Source organism: Epinephelus moara, chromosome 18 (genome assembly GCF_006386435.1).
Source record: "Epinephelus moara isolate mb chromosome 18, YSFRI_EMoa_1.0, whole genome shotgun sequence".
In the NCBI taxonomy this organism is placed as follows: domain Eukaryota; kingdom Metazoa; phylum Chordata; class Actinopteri; order Perciformes; family Serranidae; genus Epinephelus; species Epinephelus moara.
Genome location: NC_065523.1, coordinates 36,372,841 through 36,394,903, shown reverse-complemented (window position 1 = coordinate 36,394,903; position 22,063 = coordinate 36,372,841). Strand labels below are relative to the sequence as shown.

The following is a 22,063-nucleotide window of genomic DNA, read 5'->3' as shown; positions in this document are numbered from 1 at the left end:
AAACACTCAGAAACTGCAGATAAACTCTTTGAAGAATTTTTTAAAGTGTGATATCAAGAAAATAAAGAGCCTCTTTCAGGGTTCATCAGTTGTTTCCTGATCGTGCATTTAAAATTTGAACACAAAAGTGTTCGACTGAACACACTGAAGGAAAAGCTCCAGGAGCATTAAGTCAGACTGTGAAGCCACAGGAGCGTGGAACAGGTCCGCCCGGTCTGCTCCTCTGCTGCTTTTACTGACGACACACCTGCTGGCCTGGGAGGAGCTGAGACAGGTGAACGCTCCTTAACTGAGAGGGGACACGCCACAAGAGACAAGTCGGAGTGAGAGGAAAGAGGAGAGGAGAGGAGTGAGGAGTTGGAAGAAACACACTCGGACTCAAATTACAAGAAACAGGCCCGGACAGTCTGCCAAGATGTCGAACAAAAAGGAATACAGTCCTGTTAAGATCAGCAAGTGAGTGCAGTCACCTTTCTCTGTGTGTGTGTGTGTGTGTGTGTGTGTGTATGTGTGTGTCAGGTAGCCTTATGTTACCGTCCCTTCTCTTGTCCACTCTTTCACTGCCGCACGCTGTGTGTTTCTTCCCAGAGGGCTGACCTGAAATCTGCTTCCTGTTGCATGCAGGCTTTTTTTTAACCACTTATGTTTGCACAGTGTTTTATTTCCCGGTCACTGCAGTGAACCACAGGTGCTGTATAAAAAACAATGATCTGTGTTAAATACAAATATCTGTTCATTCATTCTTTACTCTGATAATACCGCTGTGTTACTAACTTCACATGTCGAGCACACTTCATTGACCGTCTTCTCGTCACCTGAACTGACCTTCTCTCAACAACAGCCCATTTATTGGTATCTTTGCCCAAGGGGTGTATCTTCAAAGTTTACTGACTCACTGAATCCATTTCTCTCAGTAGCCCAGTGTTCTGACTCATTAAGCTGACAGGACAACAGTGTGCCTTTAACGCTCTAATCCAGCTGAGACAGTGTAGGGTGTGCAGCTTGTTTTTACTGCGATGTGGTGGAGCCACTGTTTGTTTGAGTAGAGGAGTGATCACTTTTACGAAGTGGCACATTGCAGTTAATGTGTGGACTATGAGGAGAGTTTGAAATTGCACAACTCCCACCCCGCTCCTCTCGAAGTGACTAAGCAGGTATTTATCTCCTATCGCTGCAACATGTCACCCAGGGGGGACACATGCTGCGCTCCTTCACGGCGGGGCGTGCCGCGCAGCCAGAGACTCGAGATTGTTTGACAGAAGGCAGGACTGGCTGAGGGAGTGACAGGGCCGGGTCTCTGCTGCTGCTGCGAGTCCTGTTTGTCAGAGACACTTGAGCTTGAATAGAAGCCAGTGAGTCAGTGTATAATGTGGTTAATGGCTCACCTGATATTCACGGCTGAATATTCATGATTGTGGCATGAAGCAACTCTGTGTGTTTATGATGTCGCTGCCAGCAATGAATGAAGTCGCCCACATGTTTGCAGCAGAGGTGTGGACTTGAGTCAGACCTAAGTCACCAGTCTGATTACTTTAGACCAGGCCAACACGGTAGCGCCAAAAACCGCACTTCCTCTAATGGCCACTTGAGGCTTGCTCCAAGAGTGAGTCAATCTCCATAGCCCCCATGTTTTAATAGCAGCTGGCTCTCATTCTGAAGTCGTCAAATACCACTGATTTCTCAGTGATTTTGGCGTAAGACACCGACGCCAAACACCAAGCACCTTTCGCTGCGGTGTGATACACCACCGGGCAGCAACAGTTTGTAACGTGGCTGTATGGAACCTTTTGTGGTGTTATGATACGCCATTGGTCAGCCTGGTGGTATCTGTCTCAGCACTATGATATGTGGACAGGTGGCATCAGCTCATAACACAGCTGGACGGCATCAGTTCAAAATGCTGCCAATAAGGACGTAATATAAGGACCTGGCGGGAGCAGGAGGGGTGGTGGATGAATCCAACAAACCCTGGACTTTCACCTGTTCACTTCCTGTATAAATGTTGAGCCAAACCATGATGTTTTTTCCTAAACCTAACCACACACTTGTGTCGGCTAAATCTAACCACATGCTTTTGTTGACGTCCCAGCGTTGGTTGTGGCGTCCCAGAACATCAACAGCAGATGCGGACGGACACCTAGCGTGTAATATGTGGACGTGAAAGTCCACTGACAAAGTGCCGATATGTGACGACTTGGGAGAGCGTGTTGCAACTTTACAGAGGAAATAAACATGTTTACTGGCTGGTATAAAAAATGGTTTTGTTCTCTATAGCTAATTTCCCTCTTCATGAACTGTATAACTCAGCTGTTTACATTTTAATAATGTAAACACATAATTAAAGGCGGGCCACTTTGAGTGACAGAATCTCTGTCGATAGTGTCCTTGGCCTCTCAGTCAGATCCACCCCTCGCTCGTCCACAGCTCCACCATCTCACCCAATCATAGTCACTTCTGGCTCCAAAAAACAAGATGGCGGCAGCTGTAATGCTGAATTTGAGGCTTTAAAATGAGAGTCCACAAACCAGTGGGTGAAGTCACAGTAGCTACGTCCATTACTTATACAGTCTATGCTTTCGACTCAACGACAAGATTAAAAAAAGACTTGCAACTCAACTTGGACTTTAACACCAATGACTCGTGCCTTCACTTGGAGCCTTTTGACTTGAAAATACTTGATAGCTTCCCCCCAAGCCCGAAGATTAAAAAGTATGTTATTTAAATTAAGTGCCATGAATCAGTCCATTTCCTGAATCGACTAACATTAATGCTATCGAGTCGACACTTAATAACCCAGATGTACTTTGCTTGAACCAATCAGACAGCATCCAGTCAAGTTGCAGGAACCATGAAGAACTAACATGACGTTATTGAGCGCCATGTGGAAAAAATGATACCAAAGATAAATTCCTATGCAAACAAAAACTACACAGTGGTCAACAAAGAACAAACTGCAGTGTGCAAACATGGGAGGATGAAAATTACAGACGAACAACTTCCATCAAACTTGTTTTAACAAACACATTTTTTGAAGCATTGAACATTTTAGTAATTTTGATATATTACCCTGTTGTTAAAATGACATTATAGTTGGTGAAGAGCACATTATGACTTGTTTAGGATTTGAAACCCAAAGTTTAAGACTTGGGACTTGACTCAGGACTTGTCAGTGCAAAGACTTGAATCTTACTTGTGACTTGCAAAACAAAGACTTGGTCCCACTTTTGGTTTGCAGCAGAGATAAGAGCCTGTTTGAGTGAAGGAGCAGTCAGTCAGTGTTGGGCAGTCGTGAACTAGATGGAATTAAACCAGCAGTTTAACTAGATTTTCAGTAGCTTGCTGGTTGCTCAACTACATTCACATTCTTGTTGTGATTCAAGTAGTTACATGACTTTTTGTGTCGTTTACTGAAACTACAAACAATCTTAGCTCATTAAAGGAAATGATTTTGTATTTTACCATTACTGCTCGACGAGCTCCGCCCCCTTTGTCTTTAATCCTGACTGATGTGAAGGCATGTCCAGGCAATGACCTCATCAGGTAGAAGTTGTAACTAAACTTGAGTATATTAGGTCTCACCTAATAGCCCAATAAGTATTGATTACTGATAGCTATTGACAATTGTTGAGCGAGGCTGTTGATGCTATTTTAGAAGTTACCTGACTACTGAGTCATCCTGCTTGGTGCATCCCCTCCTCCTGGAATCTAGTGTCTGACTGATGGACGTCGTCTACAAAACCAAAGCTAACATTTCCCATTTAATTTTTTTTTTGTTTATGACCTGTCAATAAGTGGGCACTTTTTGCAAAAACCCAGTTGAGTGGCATTTTTTTCTGGCATGTGACTTTTTGTATTATACTTGGTTATAATTTCTACTACTACATTCCTCTCGAGGGTAGCGTTGCTGTAGTTCAACTTCTTCCAGTGTGAAGTAATTAGTAGTTGTAAAACTGTGCATTCAGAGTGGCTTCAACACTTCAACACTACAATCAGTGGAGGAGGAAGTGCTCAGATCTTATACTTAAGTAAAAGTACTGATGTAATTACAAGTAAAAGTCCCGCATTGAAAATGTTACTTAAATAAAAGTAGAGTGAGAAAAATGTACTCAAAGTTTCAAACGTAAAGCTGCATAAAGATTTCTCCTGTGAGTGTCATACTATTATACATAGTGCCATTAGGTTACTCGTGCTAATGTCTAAGCTGCAGTTTGTTGTACTTGGTTCAAGTGGAGCTAATATTGAAGTAATGGCTATTTTAAGTCCAGATTAACTCCTGATTGATTGATTGATTGATTGATTGATTGGTTTATAAAAATTGTGAAGTCTTAGAGCTGCTGTGGAACTGCACCTACTTAGGGCAACAAAAAGTTTATCTTGGGTGCATCTGTACAACTGAAAGTACAGCAGAGGAGATACCAGCCTCTCAAATGTGAGAATTTGTTACCAGTGCTTTGAATCTTTTAAATAGTTTTATTTATTTTAATCATTTTTGTGGTCTGGTCTATTTGGTATGACAAAACAAGCAGTGGGTTGATGCAACTTTTGGATCTGGGTAATTGTGACAGGCGTTTTTTCACAATTGTTTATAAAGGACAGCAGAGGAGATCGCTGCACACCAATGCAACTGGGCTGCACAGCCACACAAAGGTTCAGAGGCTGAGATCAATGCAAAAAAATGTCAATTTAATTAGGACACTTGTGCTCAAATATAAGGGTGAATAAAAACAGCAGCAAATGTTTCAGTCTTTGACTATTATCAATGCAGACTGTAATGTTTGCTGCTGTTTTTATTCACCTTTTATTATTTTTCGCACTTTGAGCACCCTTCTTTTTGTGCACGGATGTCCTAAATAAATTGTCATTTTTTGCACTCTGAACCTTTGTGTGGCTGTCCAGCCCAGTTGCATTGGTGTGCAGGTATCTCCTCTGCTGTCCTTTATAAAAATTGTCTAAAACGGCTGTCACAATTACTCAGATCCAAAATTTGCATCTAGCTAATACTTATTTTGAAGTCCAGACCTCAAAAATGAAAGTAAAAAATGAAAATAAATGAAATTATTTTAATTTATTAAAAGGAATGGTAGCACATCCTCACATTTGAGAAGCTGGAACTATAAAATTTGGGCATTTTTACACAAGAAAATGACTTAAACAATCTTTAAAGTAGTTTTTCTGTCAGTTGGCTCAATGATTAATGGACTCGTGGTGTCAGCTTTCCATAGACGTAGGTTCTTGAACATGTGCATTGGTCTCCCTGTCCAATAAAAACAAGAATGTAGCAGAGGACTTTTATTTTTATTTTATGAAATTAGAGACATTACCACCTTAAATCGGTGGCAACCAATTCACCAAAAGGCAGTAAATTAAGTGTTTGATGCTCACATTTTCTTGTCGGAGGACCCCTAAGCCCTGTGATGGTCTGGTGACCTGTCCAGTATGTACCCCACCTCTCGCCCAGTGTCAGCTGGGATAGACTCCAGAAATGAATGACTGACTCCCAACCCACCGTTCCATATGTACACCTTCCAATGCTGAAACAAAACCTACACCACTGGCTTGATGTGAATATGCTGTTGGTTGGTTTAGCATCATACTTTTTAAGGATTTAAATATCTAACAAAAGAGACTATAACAAGTAACTAAAGATGTCAAATAAATGAAGTGAAGTGAAATATTTCCAGCTGAATTATAGTGGAATAGAATTATGATGCGTCATGAGAAGAACAAGTCAAGTAAAGGACAAGTACTTCAAGTTAGTTGTGAAGTACAGTACCTGACTGGATGGTTGCATTCCACCACTGGGAGCAATAAAAAGAACAGCAGGAAGTACTCCGCCCACTACGAGCCACAGTGTCTGACTACAACTGTCACTGCTTCACTGGAAATTAATGACACCAGTCACTTGATAAGAGCTGAGTACCACAGTGTGACACTTCGTCTCAGCAGGAATGTCTCTGTCACACACCGACAACATTCCTGACCACTAATGGGAGGGGACGGGGGTGACAACTCCCCCCCTCCTCTACAGCGTGTCCCCTTGGGTGCTGATCCGGGTGTGTCAGAATAAATAGTTGGCGTTCATATCACAGCGGAGGAGGAACGACAGAACAAACACACAGACAGCACAAACAGGTCTGCAGAGAGCGTTCTTGAGTGACATGCCAGTGAGGGATTGTGTCGAGCAGGTGGAGGAATCTTACTTGTTCGTTCACACCTGAAACTTTAAGTCAAAAGTCAAACTGTCAGGTTGAGGTACAAAAGCAGCTCTCCTAATGTGACTGTGCGTGTCTTTCCTCTCACCTGTAGAGCTATTTACCAGTCTAGTGTTGGAGATATGGAGATATTCTTTCCAGTATAATGGAACTAGATGACACTCAGCTTGTGTTGCTCAAAGCGCCAAAAATATAAATCTGAAAAACTCAACAGCAATGTCTCTTTCTAGAAATAATGACCCGGTTACTCAAGACAATCCACAGACCTTAGTGTGAGCAGTTTCATGTAGGAACTATTTTCTGTCTACCAAACTACACCCAGCGACTATGTCACTGTGCAGAAGGAAGCGTGCATCTACTGCTAGCTCACTGAGCTAGCTAACGTTACAGCTCAGACAAAGAGGACGCCATTAATGTTTACATCTCGCTCTGTCTCGTTCTACTCCGCTACATTTACATTACTGCAAAGATAAAAATGATACCCACAAAAACAGCTGGTCAACCTCTAAAATCTGGTGCACATATAGACTGAACAAACCAACCGTATATAAGCATGAAAGTAGATTTTTTCTGATGAAGTTATTTAAGCCCCAAAACCAAAAAGAGTATGTCCTCCTTACTTTCTACTCGTACCGATGACTTTTGAGGATGTTGACCATCAGCTGTCTGTTCGTACGCAGGACTCAGGCCACCGATCTGGCTGTGGTGATTTCTCGCATGCAGAAGAATGCAGACCAAGTAGAGAAGAATATCCTGTCGTCAGAGCAGCTGCTGAGTGAGGTAAGATACAGCCACCTGATTTTTATTTTGTTTTGGAGCCTGTGTTTTTTGCGAAATTCGTTATTTTTATAGAATAAACATTACAGGATCCATCCCTGTAAATAAAGTGGTATTAAAACAAGCTTTGGAAGGAAAACCACCAGAACTAACGCTATGTCATTAATCAGCATGTTCATTGCTCCAAACCAACTTTAAAGAACACTTACACCCACGAAAATGACCATCAATTCCTCGCCACGTGTTGGAAGAGAACTTTGTTTTTCTCGCATGTCTCCACAATGAACGAAGAATCCAAAAAAGGTGTATAGTCTTCATGAATTTAAGTCATTGAGGGCCATGTTTTAAATCAGCAAAACTATATAAAAACATCTGTTTGCACACTCTCACACAACTCGAGCAGTACAATCCAAATCTTATTTATCCAGTCGCTCAGTTCTTCACAAACACATACACACATGCGCACTTGCCCAGGCACGCTTCACTGACTACATCGAAATGTTTCATTGAAAATGCATGTGTTTGTGAAGTACTGAGCGTACGACTGGATGAATGAGACTTGGATTATACTGTTTGAGCTATGTGAGAGTTTGAAAAGTCATGTTGATATCCAGCTGTTAAACATGGCCTGCCTTTACCTCAATTCATGAAGAATTTTCTCAGTTTTTGAATTCTCCATCCACCATGGAGGCATGCGAGAAAAAACAATGTATTCCTCATAAATTCAAAGTTACACACTTTAAATAACTGATATACAAATGGTCATTTCTGAAGTTTCCCTGTAAAACTTAACAAAACTTAAAGCTTTTTCAAGATCAGATAAGCCCTGAAACACGTGATTGTTGAAGTATTTTCTGTGCATGTGTGTGTGTGTGTGTGTGTAGGACACAGAGCGTGATAAGAAGAAGCTGCCCCTGATCCACCAGAGGGAGAATGCAGACAACCTGGCGGAGGCTGAGGGGCTGCTGAAGGATCTCTTTATGGACGTTGACAAAGCCAAGAGGCTGCAGCACCCGCAGGCCACCGAGATAGAGCGAGAGTGAGTTTATCCTGGAGTGTCACAGACAGACACAGGCATGCATACCGATGGACACACCTAAAACTTGATGCGTGGCATACCATCGAGACGTGCTCGCCACAAAATGTCATTTCCACATTCCCTTTTACTGCTCAACACACCCATCTACTTACCAATGACTGAAACTCCTCCGTGTCTGCTCTCCCCTTTCACAGTGTGAAAAACCTCCATGATCGCTGGGTGAAGGACTGTGCCATCTACAGGGAACTATATGCCCAGCCACTAGTTTTGGACCCGAAACAAAAGATCGGCTGGGGTCCTCTGCTGGATGAAAAACTGGTCGGTTTGAGCTTTGTCAATTTTGGCTTTTAGTAGATAAACATCTTTGTAGTTAGTAAGAGTCACAGGCTGAGCAGTCTCTGATTAGTATCACTGTGATTTACAGAAACAGCTGAAGGCAGACGCCTACGGCCCCAATCTGATCGATGTAGAGAAGCAGATAGCAGCACACAACATCCTGCACCAGGAGATCGAGGCCTACAGCGACCAGCTGCAGCCCAGCACCACCACTTCACAGGTAACAGCACAAAACAACACAGACATTCACTCTGCAGGACCATGGAGGGATTACTGAACGGGCCTACTGGGCACAGGCCCAAGGGCCCAAAGCGTCAGGGGCCCTTGGGCCTTCACCTGCAAAATGTTACTCAAATTAGCACATACCAACCATGGAGAATCTCAAAATGACCACCATGAGACACAAAACGGCTACAAAGCAACGCAAAAGACAACACATTCTCACTCCGACCTCGTTACATATTGACGTTTGGTCATGAACTTTCCATGTCCACCTATGTCCTTGTCCCGCCGCGTTTCCCTGTGACACTGCTGGGCATCATTAAACTATGAGTGCAACCGGCTGCATATCATGCCGGCGTTAAAGGACGCCTTTTTCCGTTGGTTTCTGACACCGCAAGTCACTGCCTGAGGGCCGGACTTCGACAACTCAGCCGCCATGTAACAGGGATGGTAAATAGTTATTACTGCGATGTTATGCCATTGTTACTGTTTGTCCAGAAAGCACTACTGACACATGTTATATATCAGTGGTTCCCAACTGGTGGGTCGCGGGCCAAAAGTGGGTCATGGGTCCATTCTAAATGGACCGCAAGCGACTTGCAAATGTCTCGTTTGTGTAAAACACACTTGTTTTTTTTAAGTACAGTGAATGCCGGCACTGAGCTTTTATTTTGAAGCGCTGTTTCCTGCTGTAGAGTGAGTGACTAATGAACAGCTACTTAACAGAGACGGCAACAACCTCGCCGACATGGCCAATGCTGAATATATTTAAGTGTGTGGACTTTGAACGACTTAAAAGAAATCTGGACCCTGTGTCTGGACCAGGTGGGAACCACTGTTATATATATCACACTAGAGGCTGATGCTATTGTGCTATGTGTCACGCCCGTCAGGCCTCTTTTGATTCTGCACTGCAGGGATGCTGTGTAAAATCACACACTGGAGCGGCTTGATGCTGCTGTTGTTTGGTTCTGTGTAGAAATGCAAAGCAGGCTTGAAGAAGGGAGTTCGAAGCGGCTGTATAGCCTGATCTCTGCGCAGTGAAGGAAATGTGGCGGCAGGACACAGCTGTGACAAGAAAGAGGAACAGGTTGCACAGAATCCTGTCATTGCTGCGATAGCTCATGTTTAACAGGTCAGATAGTAATATTCAGGCGTACAGCTCCGCCCCTTCATGCAGCTGTGGTGCCAAATGAAAGACAGGGAGGAAGTGATGACAGTCAGATAGGTAACTCCAATGGAGAGAGGCAAAGGGAAATGTGATTTTTCATTTTGTCACGTATTGTGAGTTTTCGCAACAAATTGAACAGTAAGACGCATCTGAATCAGTGGGCAAGGTTTGTGTGTGTGACGATTTTCTTTGGATGACGGATTAAAAATCGGAAAAAAACAGACTCAGTTTGCAAAGGCCTTGACACTAACTGACACAATTTAACTACAAAGAGACACGAAATGATCAAAAAACACACAAAATGACCTCAAACAGATGCAAAACAACAACAAGAGGCAAAAGCACCACACAGTCTGTGTGTCTTGCTCCTATGTAGAAGAGGTGGTGAGGCCATTTGCATATCTGTGCCCAGGGGCCCATCGTCTCATAATCTGCCAATGTGCAGGACGTCATGCAGGATGATTCATTTACCTGTTTCTTCTTCATCTTTGTCTGTAGGAGCAGTACGACGCCCTCAAAGAGAAATATGCCAACCTTTACGTGAGTTACTTTCTTTACACTTGTTGACTTTTAGGGTTCAATGTGCGACTTGTGTTATTAGAAAAAGTTCAGTTAAGTTCAGATGGACGTGTATATGGGGATGTGTGTATGTAATGTGTTTACCTTGCATGCACATTGTGTGTTCTGCAGGAGAGCTCCCAGCAGAGACGCAACCACCTGGCCTCTCTGTACGAGTACGTGCAGAGCTGCAGTAAGGAGCTGGTCTACCTGTCGGGCCAGCAGGAGAGGATCCTCAAGAGAGACTGGAGTGATCGCATGACCGACCCCCCAGGCGTCCGCATGGAGTATGAGGTGAGGGGGTGATGTCATTATTGTCTGATTATAATGTCCCAGCTCATTGTCTTGTGATCAGAGGAAGGTGCAGGGCAGAGAGATTTGGGAAAGAAGGACATTAAAACTTTGTTTGTCAACTTGCCTTGAAGCATATTCCTTTAGGGGCCAGTCGCACCGGCTCGGGACCAGACTGGTGTAACCAGTATCGTACATGTTTAACCGCTGGGGTAATTTAAATACTTGAAACACTCTGTCATGTGTCCTACATATCACCTGTGTTGTTTCTGTTTATACACAGAAATTCAAAAACAATGGACTTCTGGCACATGAGAGTGAGATCAACAAGCTGCAGGAGGAAGGAGAGCGTCTCATTGAATCCAAACATCCTGGCAGCTCAACAGTAAAGGTGCAGCTATGTCAGACTTTAAAAATATATCTGTGTGATAACTGAGATAAATCATCACAGTGCCCAACATGACAAAGGATTTCTTTTGTTCAAATAAACTGAAATTGGTTGGGATGAACATGATTTTAAATGAACTGAGGCGAATGTCTTCATCAGGCACACAGAGACACTGTGCAGGCCGAGTGGCAAGCCTTCCTCAACCTGTGTCTAGCACAGGAGACACACCTGGACAACATTGAAGACTACAAGAAGGTAGAGAGCCTCTGAACGCACCACACTATAGACTGTTCTTGTTTGATATTGGCCGGCTTGTTGTTAAGAAGTGAATGTTTGTCTGATGCAGTTCCAGCTGGATGCAGAGACGTTGTCCGAGTCCCTGGACAGGCTCAGTTCCACCATGGACCCAAAGTCTCTGGCTGAAAAGAGCAACCCTGAAGTCCTGTTGGCGCTGGAGGTACAACGGTGTTTTTCAAAACTCAGCGTTTCTGTGCAGCTGTAGAAAGTCTGAGAGTTTGGAAATGTTGCAAAAGCCTGTTGGGTTCAGTGATTTAAGAAAGTAATAGCCGGGTCTATTAACTGAAGTCTTACAGTACATAAGTCTGTCAGTGGGTTTTTGCCTTTCTCTTTCACTTGAATCTAAAACTGTATTTTTTACAGTGTAATAAATATGACCTCAGAGTTTCCTCTGTGACAAAGAGGAGAGACGCACCTTGTTTATTTCTACAAGTTTCAGTATTCAGGTCGGTCACCGCCTGTGCTAACTTACAGTATTTGTTTAGTCATTACAGTTTGCAGAGGTCCTTTCCAAGAAGCAGGTTTACTGAGTTATTAGGATATTTTTGAGTGAAAACCCAGAACCGGCCAGTATGTATAAAACTTCTTTAAGCATGGTCTGAACCAGTGGTTCCCAACTGGTCCGGCCATGGGGTCCATTTTTCTCTTTGTTCATTAGTTCAATGTGCACATATATTCAGCGTCATATCGTCGAGCTAGTTTTCTGTGTCCATCAAGTAGCTGTCCATTAGTCACTCACTCCACAGCAGGAAACAGCACTTTAAAATAAAAGCTCTGTGCTGAAAATTCACTGTCCTTAAAAATAAAGTGTTTTTTACAAACTTGACATGTCTGCGACCCACTTTCAGACTTCGACTCACCAGTTTGGAAACACAGATTCAGAGATGGAGAGAAAATGTTGCTCATACTTTAGCCCTCTGCTAACCAGAGCTAAAGGCTAACAGCTGCGGCTTCAGTCATACACAGGTTAGACCTGGTGCTGCTGCTGTGACACCTGGCACTGGGGGTTTGTGCTGGCTGAATTCGTGCCACTACAGCCGCTGACCAGATGTCTGTGTCATAAGCTGCTGCCTGCTCTCCTCCTGCGAAGCAATCCACAGCGGCAGGAAGTGAAGTAGAGGGACTAGCTGGATAATTCTTGTCTCATTTGTGATCTGATAAAAAGACAGAGAGCAGGGCAAGGAGGGGCCAAGCAAATGAGCTGCCTGCAACTCTGTAATGAAATAAGATTAAATAAATCAATCAACAAGAAACACTGGGTTACTGTATGAAGTGCGTGCATATACCCATGGTTGTTTGGTGGGAAGGGATTAGGAAAGAGAGCTGCATCAAATTCAGATGGGCCTTTTTTTCCTTTTCCAGATTTCTCCCTCCGACAGCTTTAATAAAAAATGCTAATGTCGGGGATTAGCATTATATCCTTGTTTATTTGTGTTGGCTCTGTTCTAATTTAACAATCCCCTCAGGGAGATGAACCAGCAGTGAAGAGGAACGAGCAGCGCCTGGCTGCCCTCAAGGAGCTCAGCAGCAGCGTCGTGCCTCTGAAGCTACGCCGAATGCGGCCCAGCAAACCCACCACTGTAGTGTCCCTGTGTGACTGGGCCGATGAAGATGTAGGACGATCAGCATTTAATTTAATTTAATTATTTTATATAAAAACATAATTTCCTGTGACAAAAAAGGCAAAACATCATGTTCTCTGTGTGTTTCAGGACACAGTGAGGCGTGGTGAGGTGCTAAACCTCAAGTCCAACGCCGACAATAAGAACTGGGAGCTTCAGACCAACAGTGGGAGGATCAGGACTCTCCCTGGTGCATGTTTCATGGTCCCACCGCCCGATGCTGAGGCCCTGGACAAAGTTAACAGGTACAGAGTGCAAACTGACCACTCACAGTACACCCTTAGAAATAAAGGTGCTAACAAGAACCATATAGGGTTCTTTGACTTGTCCCTATAGGAGAGCCCTTTTTGCATCCTGGTGGAACCTTTTATAAAGGTTTATAAACCTTTGGTTTGGGCATGAAATGCTTTTATAAAACCTTTTATACCCCTCTCCATTAAATAAGCACAGGTTCTTGAACCGGTTCTATAACGGATGGAAGGTTACCTCGTGGATATTACTTGGCTGGCTGAGTAACCCTTTAGATATCACTCCAGTTAGAGAGTATGGCGGAGACTTAAAGCACCTATTTTGAGAGGAAATAACTTGGGTCGAGGCATCTGATGCAGGCGTCTTTGTACTTACGGTGGAATGAATAGTGTTTGCAGTGGTCTGCAAAAAACAGAAATTACAAACAACATACAGGATTTAGGGAAATAATGAGCCCTATACAGAAATAATATCAAAGTAAATGGTAAATGGACCTGCACTTGTATAGTGCCTTTCTAGTCATCTGACCAATCAAAGCGCTTTTTTACACTACGAGTGACATTCACCCATTCACACACACACACACACACACACACACACACACACACATGAACACACTGGTGTCCAAGGCTGCCATACAGGGTGCCACCTGCCACTCAGTTTTTAACACACTTACACACCGATGGAACAGCCACCAGGAGCAATTTGAGGTTCAGTATCTTGTTCAAGGGTACTTCGAGATGCAGACTGGAGGGTAAAACCTCAGCCATTCAGGAGGAACTTTCTTGGAATCTATATTTCTGTGAGTGTATATTTATGTCTGTGTGTGTGTGTGTGTGTGTGTGTGTGTGTGCTCAGTCTCGAGAGAGCGCTGAACGACCTGAAGAGCAATAGATCCACACTCATGGCCTCCTTGAAGAACCCCACTGTGGAGGTGGTCCGGCCTCAGAAGGCAGGTGAGAAGAAAATCATTCAAAAAGGACACCCATATTTTCTCCTCCCTGGCTAAAAGACCATGAAAGAGTCTTTGATGGGATGAGATTGATGAGATTTGGTTTTACCCAACATTTCATTGTACAGTTATTGTCTTTGCTTGTCCTCAGTTGCTGTTCAAAGTGCTCCAGAGGATCCCAGAGCTGCAGAGCTTGCCAAGGAACTAGACAGGATCAACCAAGCCCTGGATCGGAGCGAAAAAGAAATCCTGAGTCGACTCAGAACTCCGCTGGACAACCGCAACCCCACACAAGACCTGACAAACAGGCTGCAAGACCACGAGGTAAACATGAACATTATGCTTTGATGATATGACATAAATTACATTGTCGTTGTCTCAGCATGTTCATGTCTTGTTGTTATCTGTAACACCATATCACTTTGCCCTCCAGAAATCTGCTCAGACTGTGAGAAAGCTGGAGTCTGAGAAGTCTGCGGTTCAGAGAGAGATGGAGCCTATTTTGGCCAATAAGCCCCTGGGACCCACTGCCTCCGTCCTGCCCCTTAAACTCAGCACAGCCAACAACAAGCTCGATGACCTCAACACCCTCATTGATCTTTATAATAAAAAGTAAGAATCAGTGAAATCATAGCTGCTCAGTTCAATACACTCAGCATTTTTGCTAACTTGCTAACAGTGGCTAATGTTAGCAAATATTGCTTACAATCATAAACTGTATAAAACAATGGACGTAGCCACCGTAACACCACCAATTGATTTGTGGACTCTCGTTTTAAAGTCTCGGGTTTGGTATTTTGGCCATTGCAATCTTGGATTTTTAGAGCCACAAGTGACCATATTTGGAGAGAGTGTGGATAACCCTAATGCTAGCTGCTAGCTTGGTTAGTACAGTGCATTTACAACTATGGTTGACTGTGATAATGCTAATGCATTTTGAAGCCTTGAGTTTGGTATTGTGGCCATAGCAATCTTGGATTTTTGGAGCCACAAGTGTTCATATTTTGGTGAGAAGGTTGAGATAATCCTAACATTAGCTGCTAGCTTGGTTAGCATGGTGCATTTACAGCTATGGTTGACTGTGATAATGCAAATGCTATTGCTAATTGTTGTAAGTGTAAATTGACTTCATGAACTAAAAAACCCCCATTGAAACAGAGAGAGCTATAGAGACAGAAGTGCTAATCCTTTGAAATGCTGTTATCTAATGTTTTTAGCTAGCTACAGGCATTTTGTTAGCATTTGTCCTTTGGTTTTGCTCTCCAGTGAGTGTGGTTTTCAGAGAATGACACGTTGCTCTCGCCGTGGTAGCGCCTTTTCAACGGAGAGCACCCATCTGATACACAAAGCAATCACACCCTTAACTTTGCACAACTTAGCCTTCATTAAAATGTAAATAGTAGAACTTTACAAAAATTCCCCCCATGTACAGTTGTCATGAATGATGAAATTACCTATTGTGACCAAAAACTGTTTCTTGTACCAGCTGTAAACATTTTTATTTCAGCTGTAAATTTGGGCATTTTAACATGGGGGTCTATGGGGATTGACTCGCTCTTGGAGCCAGCCTCAAGTGGCCATTAGAGGAACTGCAGTTTTTAGCACTTCTTGTTGGCCTCCTTTTCCAGCCCTAGAGGTTGCCCCTATCCTATAACAAAGTTTGTAAACCTCATTACTCTTCTTTGTTATTGTTACAGTGGCTTAGCATCCACTGTTAAGCATAACAGTAGGTTAACATTATCCCTTAATTGTCATTTCTAGCTGCTGTTTAACAAAAGTGACAAAGTTTCTTTCCATCAAATGCTCTCATATAGGCAAATGACATATCTACGAGTAGCTGCGCATTTTTATTTTGACAAATTACATTGATTTCTTTTTGTGTTTCTATCCTCTCAACCAGAGCTACAGCCTCCATGTATTTGGAGAAGCAGAAGCAGAATGTGGAAGGCATCGTCTCTGGGTTTGAGGAGCAGCTAGCCAAAGATGGCACCATTCTTGATCAACCCAATGCCCTCCCGAGTCGCAACCAGCAGTTGCAGGTGTTGTACTTTATAATGCAACCAAGAAAAGTCAAAGATTTAACAGTTTTAGGATCAGCTCATCAAAGGTAATACATGGCCTAAAGAGATCCAAACCTGTTGTGTCCTTTCTCCTTATTCCAAACAGGCTATGCGTAAAGATGTGGCCTCAAAGAAGGATGAGCTGAATAAACTAGGCAGAGACCTGGACCTGACAGTGCAAGCATGCAGCTCCCTGCAGCAAAGTTTCAATGAATACTGTCCTGACATTGGCCGTCAGGAGAAAGAGGTGAAACAGCTGAAGAATCGTTACACAAATGTCAATAATCAGCTCCAGGAAAGGTGAGTGAAACATGATTCAGGAACTGTTATAACTGTATGTGTGTTTTTTTACATCCTCACAAATATGTTTTTATCTAAAACTGGGAACATGTCATTGAAGATGAGGGATGTTTTTGATATTTCCCTTTAGGTCTGGTCTCGTAAAGGAAGCAGCCAATAAAAACCAAGATTTCCAGAACGCTGTTCAGTCACTGGATTTCTTCTTGGTCAATTTGCCTGATAATAAGATCAAACCCACTGATGATGTGGCGGAAATAACAGCCAAGCAGAAGTCTCAGAAGGTGAGTGGAAGCATTTCTTCATGTAGGTTCGATTGACTTCAACTTCAGTATACAAACTAACTCAAGTCTGTGTGTTTTTTGGATTACATATCTTGTTTAGAGAGTGATGGAGGACATCAACAAGAAACTAGGTGATTTAGATCGAGTCAAGAATCTTTCCCGTGATCTGCAGAGTGTCTTGAATGTGAGTTTGCAAAATATGAGTGTCCCCATTTACAGTTGATTAGATAAGCCCCTCCAAGTACATAAACCTTTGATGTTTCAATATATTCTCTCTCAGGAGTATGATCTCCGGTCAAACTCCTACCGTGGCACTGTGATTGATAGCGATGAAGATGACGATGATGACGACGATGATGATGATGATGAGCCAGTCCCAAAGAAACGTCAAACTTACACTATGGCTCAGGCTGTACAGAGAAAGGTACACTTATAAACAATCGCCCAAAGACAGCTAAGAACTTGTGACAATTCTCTTCTTTATCTGCAAATTTTCACTCTGCTGTCTTCAATTTCCAAACTCATTTTACCCTCTGCTTCTACTACAGGAGAAAGATCTACTGAACCTTTTCTCTGAGGTGTCTGCAGAAAACGACCAGCTACTCAACCAGTTGGAGACGACAAAGAACATTAAAGCCAGGGTATGATATTATTGAATCAAAATAACATCAACAACATCCACTCTAGTAATAGTAGAATAATTCCTGGTGATCCCTCCCAAAATGATCATTTCCTTTGTCCTTTTCTTCATGTGCAGAATGAAGAGAAAGTTAGTCAGGTGGTGGTCACTCAACAGCTGCAGTTACAGAGCCAGAAGAAGGACCTGGAGGAGAGTGACAGTCTGAAAAGAGATTTAAATGAGGAGATTGAAAGGCGCTTACATGCTGAAAGAGACCTGGAAACATACCGTAACAGGTTTGTGTCTCTGAGGAGTAGGAGAGGAGTGGAGAGGTTGGAGGAGAAGGAGGTGGTGCAGTACTATCGTGACCCCAAACTGGAGGTGGAACTACAGTCCCTGCGAAAAAAGATCCAGGATGAGGCAGTGAAGAGGTCAAGAACCAATGCAGAGATAGAAGTCATCAATCAAAGGATTATCAAATTGGAAACACAGCTGATGCAAATCGAACCCAGACTGGTGACCAAGGTTCTGACTGAATATGAGAAAGACCCGCAGCTTGACAGAGAAGCTGTCAGGATCAGAGAAGAGATGCAAAGGATACGACTGGACTTAGACACAAGAGATACTGAAAAAATTCATGTGAAAACTGAGCTTACGGTTCTGTCTCAGCAGAAACCAAAAATCAGGGAGAAGGTTGTTAAGAAAGAAGTGGTGAGGCTCGAAAAGGATCCAGAGATGCTGAAAGCTGTTCTCACATTCCAGAGTAACATTGCAGAGGAAGAGCTCCAGTGCAAGACGCTCAATGATAGAATTTTTAGTGTAAGGAGCGAGATAAACACACTAGAGATGGTCATTCCCACCATCCAACCCAAGGTAGTCAGCAAGGTGGTGAAGCAAGTACAGCAAGATCCAGAAACTGTGGAAGAGGCGAAGAAACTTCGAATTGCCTTGGAGGAGGAGAAAGATGAGAATGCTATCTTGATGAAGGACCTGACCACCCTTCAGCTGCGTTATGGTGAGGTGGAGAAGATCAGGCCTAAAGTCGAGGTCAAGGAGATCATCAATGAGATCTACAGAGTTGATCCTGAGACAGAAGTCGAGTTGGTACGTCTGAGGAAAGAGCTGCAAGATTGCGGCGTTAACCGTACAGAACTGGAGAAAGAAGTCAAGTTGCTGATGACAACTCTGACCACCCTGCGTGCTCAGAAACCCAAAGTGGAGTACAAGGAGGTGACCCAAGAGGTGATCAAAGAGGAGAAAAGCCCAGAGGTCACCAGGGAATTGCAAAGGCTATCCAACCAAGTTTCCCGGCTGCAAGTCAACTATGAAAGCATCCTGGAGCTGCTGACGCGCCTACGTAAAGAAAGAGATGAGCTGAAAGCTGAAAAATCCAAGGTGGAGACCAAGCTGGTTAATAAAGAGCTCATCAAATATGAGAATGATCCTCTTCTTGAGAAAGAGGCTGACAGCCTTCGGAGGAGTGTAAGAGAAGAGATTCACCAACGCCGCAGTGTGGAGGAGTTGCTCTTTGACCTCCAGAACCAATACATTGTCCTTGAAAGGCAGAAGCCAGAGGAGAAGATTGTTATGCAGGAGGTGGTGCGTCTTCAGAAAGACCCCAAGCAGATCGTGGAGCATGACAAGTTGAACAAGAATCTGGACGATGAAATGAAAACCCGTAGGAAGCTTGAATTAGAGGTCAGACAGCTCAGAGGCCTGATTCAAGAAAAAGAGAGTACCATAGCTCAGATGGACGATCGTCAGAAGAAGATTCAAGTAGAGTCCGAGCTCAGGCAGATCAAAATGCGCATTCTGGAACTGGAAAATGCTCCGCCACCCGTTGAGGAAAAGATTGTCATTGAGGAGGTCCTGAAAGTAGAGAGGGACGCTAAGCTGGAAAAACTAACCGATGGCTTACGCACAGACATGGAGACTGAGAGCACAAATATCAGTCGTCTAGAGAGAGAAATCCGCAACCTAAGGCTCAAGTTGGAAATTCTGCAAAAGGAGAAGTCACTTGAGAAGGTGGTTTACAGAGAAGTGGTGCGTGTAGAGAAAGACCCTGCAATGGAGGCTGAAAGAGAACATCTAAGAGAGCTTGTAGCGCACGAGAGGAACCTCAGGCGTGAACAAGAGGCCAACACTCAGAACATCCAAATCAAAATTACTCACGTACAGACATCAAAGTCTGTGACTACTAAGGAGGAGACCACTCTCAATGCCAACAGAGATGCTCTGCAGAGAGAGAAGGAGGATCTCCTCAGACAGCTCAAATTGTTAGAGTCTCAGAGACAGAACATCAGCATAACCTTCCAGCAACAGTCCAAGCTGATGAGTGAGAGAAACCAGTTTCTACGGCAGAGAAGTCTTAAGACATCCTCTGAAATACAACGGCTGGAGAAAGAAATCCTCAATGAAAAAGACAAAATACACCAGAGAGATGTACTCATCCTCGAGCTGCTGAACAGCGTCAAGAAAGAGGACCAAACTGAAACTCACACCAGGGAGACAAACCTTTCCACGAGGATCACCATCCTGGATCCAGAAACCGGTAAAGACATGTCTCCCTATGATGCCTACTTGCAGGGGCTAATTGATCGCAACCACTACATTCGCCTGTCAGAGCTGGAGTGCGACTGGGAGGAAATAACTTCAACTGGTCCAGATGGGGATACTACAATTCTGCAAGATCGCAAAAGTGGGAAGCAGTACTCTATCAAGGATGCCCTGAGGGCTGGTCGTATGACCCAGTATGACCTGCAGCGCTACAAGGATGGGAAACTATCCATCGCTGAGTTTGCGCTCCTTGTTGCAGGGGAAACCAGAACACCTGTCATTCCTCCAATACCAATACCAGTTCCAAAGTCACCCACCAGACCTCCCCCAGCCTCTCCCTTGAACTCCATGCCACCCTCCCTGAGGACCTCCTACCCCAGCCTCAACAGTCAGCACAGTGGCAGTACGAGCAACCTCAATACTTCAGGAGGTGAAGAGCATTTCCCCATCTCTGGTATTTTGGACACCACCACTGACAGCCGCATGTCTGTTAGAAGTGCCATGACCCGCAAACTCATTGACCCCGACACTGCTTTGAAGCTGCTGGAGGCACAAGCAGCCTGCGGGGGAATCGTCGATCTCACCAAAAAGGACAAACTGTCCGTCCACAAGGCAGCTGAACGCGGTCTCATCGACACAGGTGACATGTACAAGCTTCTGAACGCCCAGAAGGCCTTCACTGGAGTCGAGGACCCCGTGACCAAGGAGCGTCTGGCAGTGGGACAGGCTGCACAGAAAGGGTTTATTCCCAAAGAAAATGCCAAGAGGTACATGGAGGCACAATATCTGACCGGTGGGTTTGTGAATCCTTCTAAAGCCGGCCGCCTCAGTGTCAAAGATGCTCTTGCCAGTGATATTATTGACAGCACAACAGCTGATGAGCTACAAAACGAGGCTTCCTACACGAAAGAGCTGGTAGACCCCATCACCAAAGAGAAGATATCATACAAGCAGGCGATGGATCGGTGTAAGAGAGACGTCAGCACAGGGCTCCTGCTGCTTCCTGCAGCCTCTACTGATGCTGCAAGTGCCCCGTCATACTCAAACTATCGTTTCAGCTCTTCCTACAAATAATCTAGATGTGAAGTTTAGGATGTTTTACTTGCTGCAGCAACTGGTGCTGGAGGGTGTGTGATAACGCTAAGTGATCCATAGGGCTGACCCGAATCCTTTAAAGCCTTGAAGCTGCAATCGTCGCCATGGTAACTGACGTCCAAATCCTTATTTTAATGCTTAGTTTTTTGTTTTGTTTTTTTCATCTGTAAACTGGTGGAAGAAGTCGAAATGAGCAGTCATTGACCCCCATTTCAACCAATTAAATTGTGACGCGGAAAAGGATCAGGTGAGACGAACTGCGGACAGGTATGTGCGGCTGGCAATTGTAGTGAATTGCTTGCGTTGCGTCTTGTGATGCTGTGTGACCCGCGGAGTTTCAAGTTATTAATAACTTTCAGAAACATTGTGTGCAATAGTCCACCTTCTCTTTCCTCTCTGTATCATTCTTCCTCACACACACAGCAGCACCAAGTCCTGCTAAAGTCGCGTTAGGTTCGGGTGGTTGATTAATGTATATGAGTATGATTGATTACTATTACCCCTCCCCCTTGCCCAAGTTCCCATCAAGTCAATTCAAAGCTTTGAATATTTGCGAATAATCAGTGCAGCTTCAAAGCCCCAAAAATGATATTCGGGACAACCCTACTGATTCATGTAAAGATAAAAATGAAATGTTCGTACACTTTTTGAAAACACTGTGGGGGAAAAAAACATTCTTGGTGAAACTGTACATGTGGATCTGCTTTTTTTCAGTGCTATATTTGGGTCTGCTGTAAAAATGAGGAACATGTTTGTTTTATATGCTAAATTGTTTTTCAGTGCTCTCAAGCAAAATCCTCATTAAACTCTACAAGCCTCACTTTTTTTTCGGTCTTGTTATTTGAAATATTATCAGTAAATTCATCACAAACGTGTGTAAATTGAATAAGATAAGATAAGATACACCTTTATGATATTTGATATATATAGTAGACAAGCTTTGGGGGTGTTCACAACATGTGGAACAATGCTGACAAACATAGATTTATCAGTTGGGACTTGGTGTTACAATCCCTGGAGTTTCAGCCCGCTTCATGC

At 43.7% G+C, this 22,063-nt stretch overlaps 1 protein-coding gene across 1 annotated transcript; it reads left to right on the top strand.

The window, feature by feature from the left end:
* On the top strand, nucleotides 1–21,845 carry LOC126405300 (envoplakin-like). Its single transcript, XM_050068970.1, has 22 exons — nucleotides 1–456; nucleotides 6,893–6,992; nucleotides 7,874–8,028; nucleotides 8,223–8,346; nucleotides 8,453–8,584; nucleotides 10,256–10,297; nucleotides 10,448–10,609; nucleotides 10,890–10,997; nucleotides 11,154–11,249; nucleotides 11,341–11,451; nucleotides 12,758–12,904; nucleotides 13,004–13,158; nucleotides 14,021–14,118; nucleotides 14,266–14,438; nucleotides 14,548–14,726; nucleotides 16,015–16,153; nucleotides 16,281–16,474; nucleotides 16,605–16,755; nucleotides 16,856–16,939; nucleotides 17,036–17,179; nucleotides 17,304–17,396; nucleotides 17,513–21,845. The coding sequence occupies exons 1-22, from the start codon at nucleotides 416–418 to the stop codon at nucleotides 21,002–21,004; spliced, it is 6,120 nt and encodes a 2,039-aa protein (XP_049924927.1). The 5' UTR covers nucleotides 1–415; the 3' UTR covers nucleotides 21,005–21,845.
* The last annotated feature ends 218 nt before the right edge of the window (nucleotides 21,846–22,063 follow it).

Excerpts from the sequence above, each read along its gene's own strand:
- LOC126405300 (XM_050068970.1), top strand. The coding sequence starts at position 416 with ATGTCGAACAAAAAGGAATACAGTCCTGTTAAGATCAGCAA. Across the intron at positions 14,439-14,547 it reads ACAGGCTGCAAGACCACGAG|AAATCTGCTCAGACTGTGAG; the intron begins GTAAACATGAAC and ends TTTGCCCTCCAG. Across the intron at positions 16,756-16,855 it reads CCAAGCAGAAGTCTCAGAAG|AGAGTGATGGAGGACATCAA; the intron begins GTGAGTGGAAGC and ends TATCTTGTTTAG.